We start from the raw sequence: 397 nt of genomic DNA, 5'->3' as shown, positions 1-397 counted from the left end.
GGCATTATTATGGGGGATAATGAAAGTGGTATATAAGGGAAAATTTTTTCAAAAGTCAATAATCTTTATCCATTCCAAAATAGTTGCTAGGAACAGGAATTTTGAAATTAAACATTTAAGCACTTTCTTGTTCCTCCAACTGCTAGGTTGCCTGCTACCAAAAATGTCTTCCACCATGAACGGTGTCGAAAGCGACGATGAAACTCCCCAGGTGTCAATAAGTGAGAGTGACGATGACGTGCCGCAGCTGTCAGCAGGAACGATGGCAGCCCTAATGGAATTCTTCAAGGAGGAGGAGGAGAGGAAGGATAAGCTGCGGCAGATTGAGGAGGGAGAGATCCCGGATACCTTCGAGGAGGACTGGGTGAGAGGCGCGGGGCAGGAGAGAATGGAGAGA

The 397-nt window shown here is 46.3% G+C and overlaps 1 protein-coding gene across 1 annotated transcript in view; it reads left to right on the top strand.

Annotated features, from left to right (window-relative positions):
* The window catches only part of LOC119588508 (EEF1A lysine methyltransferase 1-like), a 7,146-nt gene that overhangs the window by 3,112 nt on the left and 3,637 nt on the right, over positions 1-397 (top strand). The window contains exon 2 of the mRNA XM_037937153.1: positions 147-364. Within this exon, the coding sequence (XP_037793081.1) occupies positions 147-364 (218 nt within the window). The remainder of the gene's footprint in view (positions 1-146; positions 365-397) is intronic.

The sequence above is a fragment of the Penaeus monodon genome, chromosome 24 (assembly GCF_015228065.2).
Source record: "Penaeus monodon isolate SGIC_2016 chromosome 24, NSTDA_Pmon_1, whole genome shotgun sequence".
Lineage (NCBI taxonomy): Eukaryota > Metazoa > Arthropoda > Malacostraca > Decapoda > Penaeidae > Penaeus > Penaeus monodon.
The sequence above is the reverse complement of the archived record's forward strand: the minus strand, read 5'-3'. Positions and strand labels throughout refer to the sequence as shown.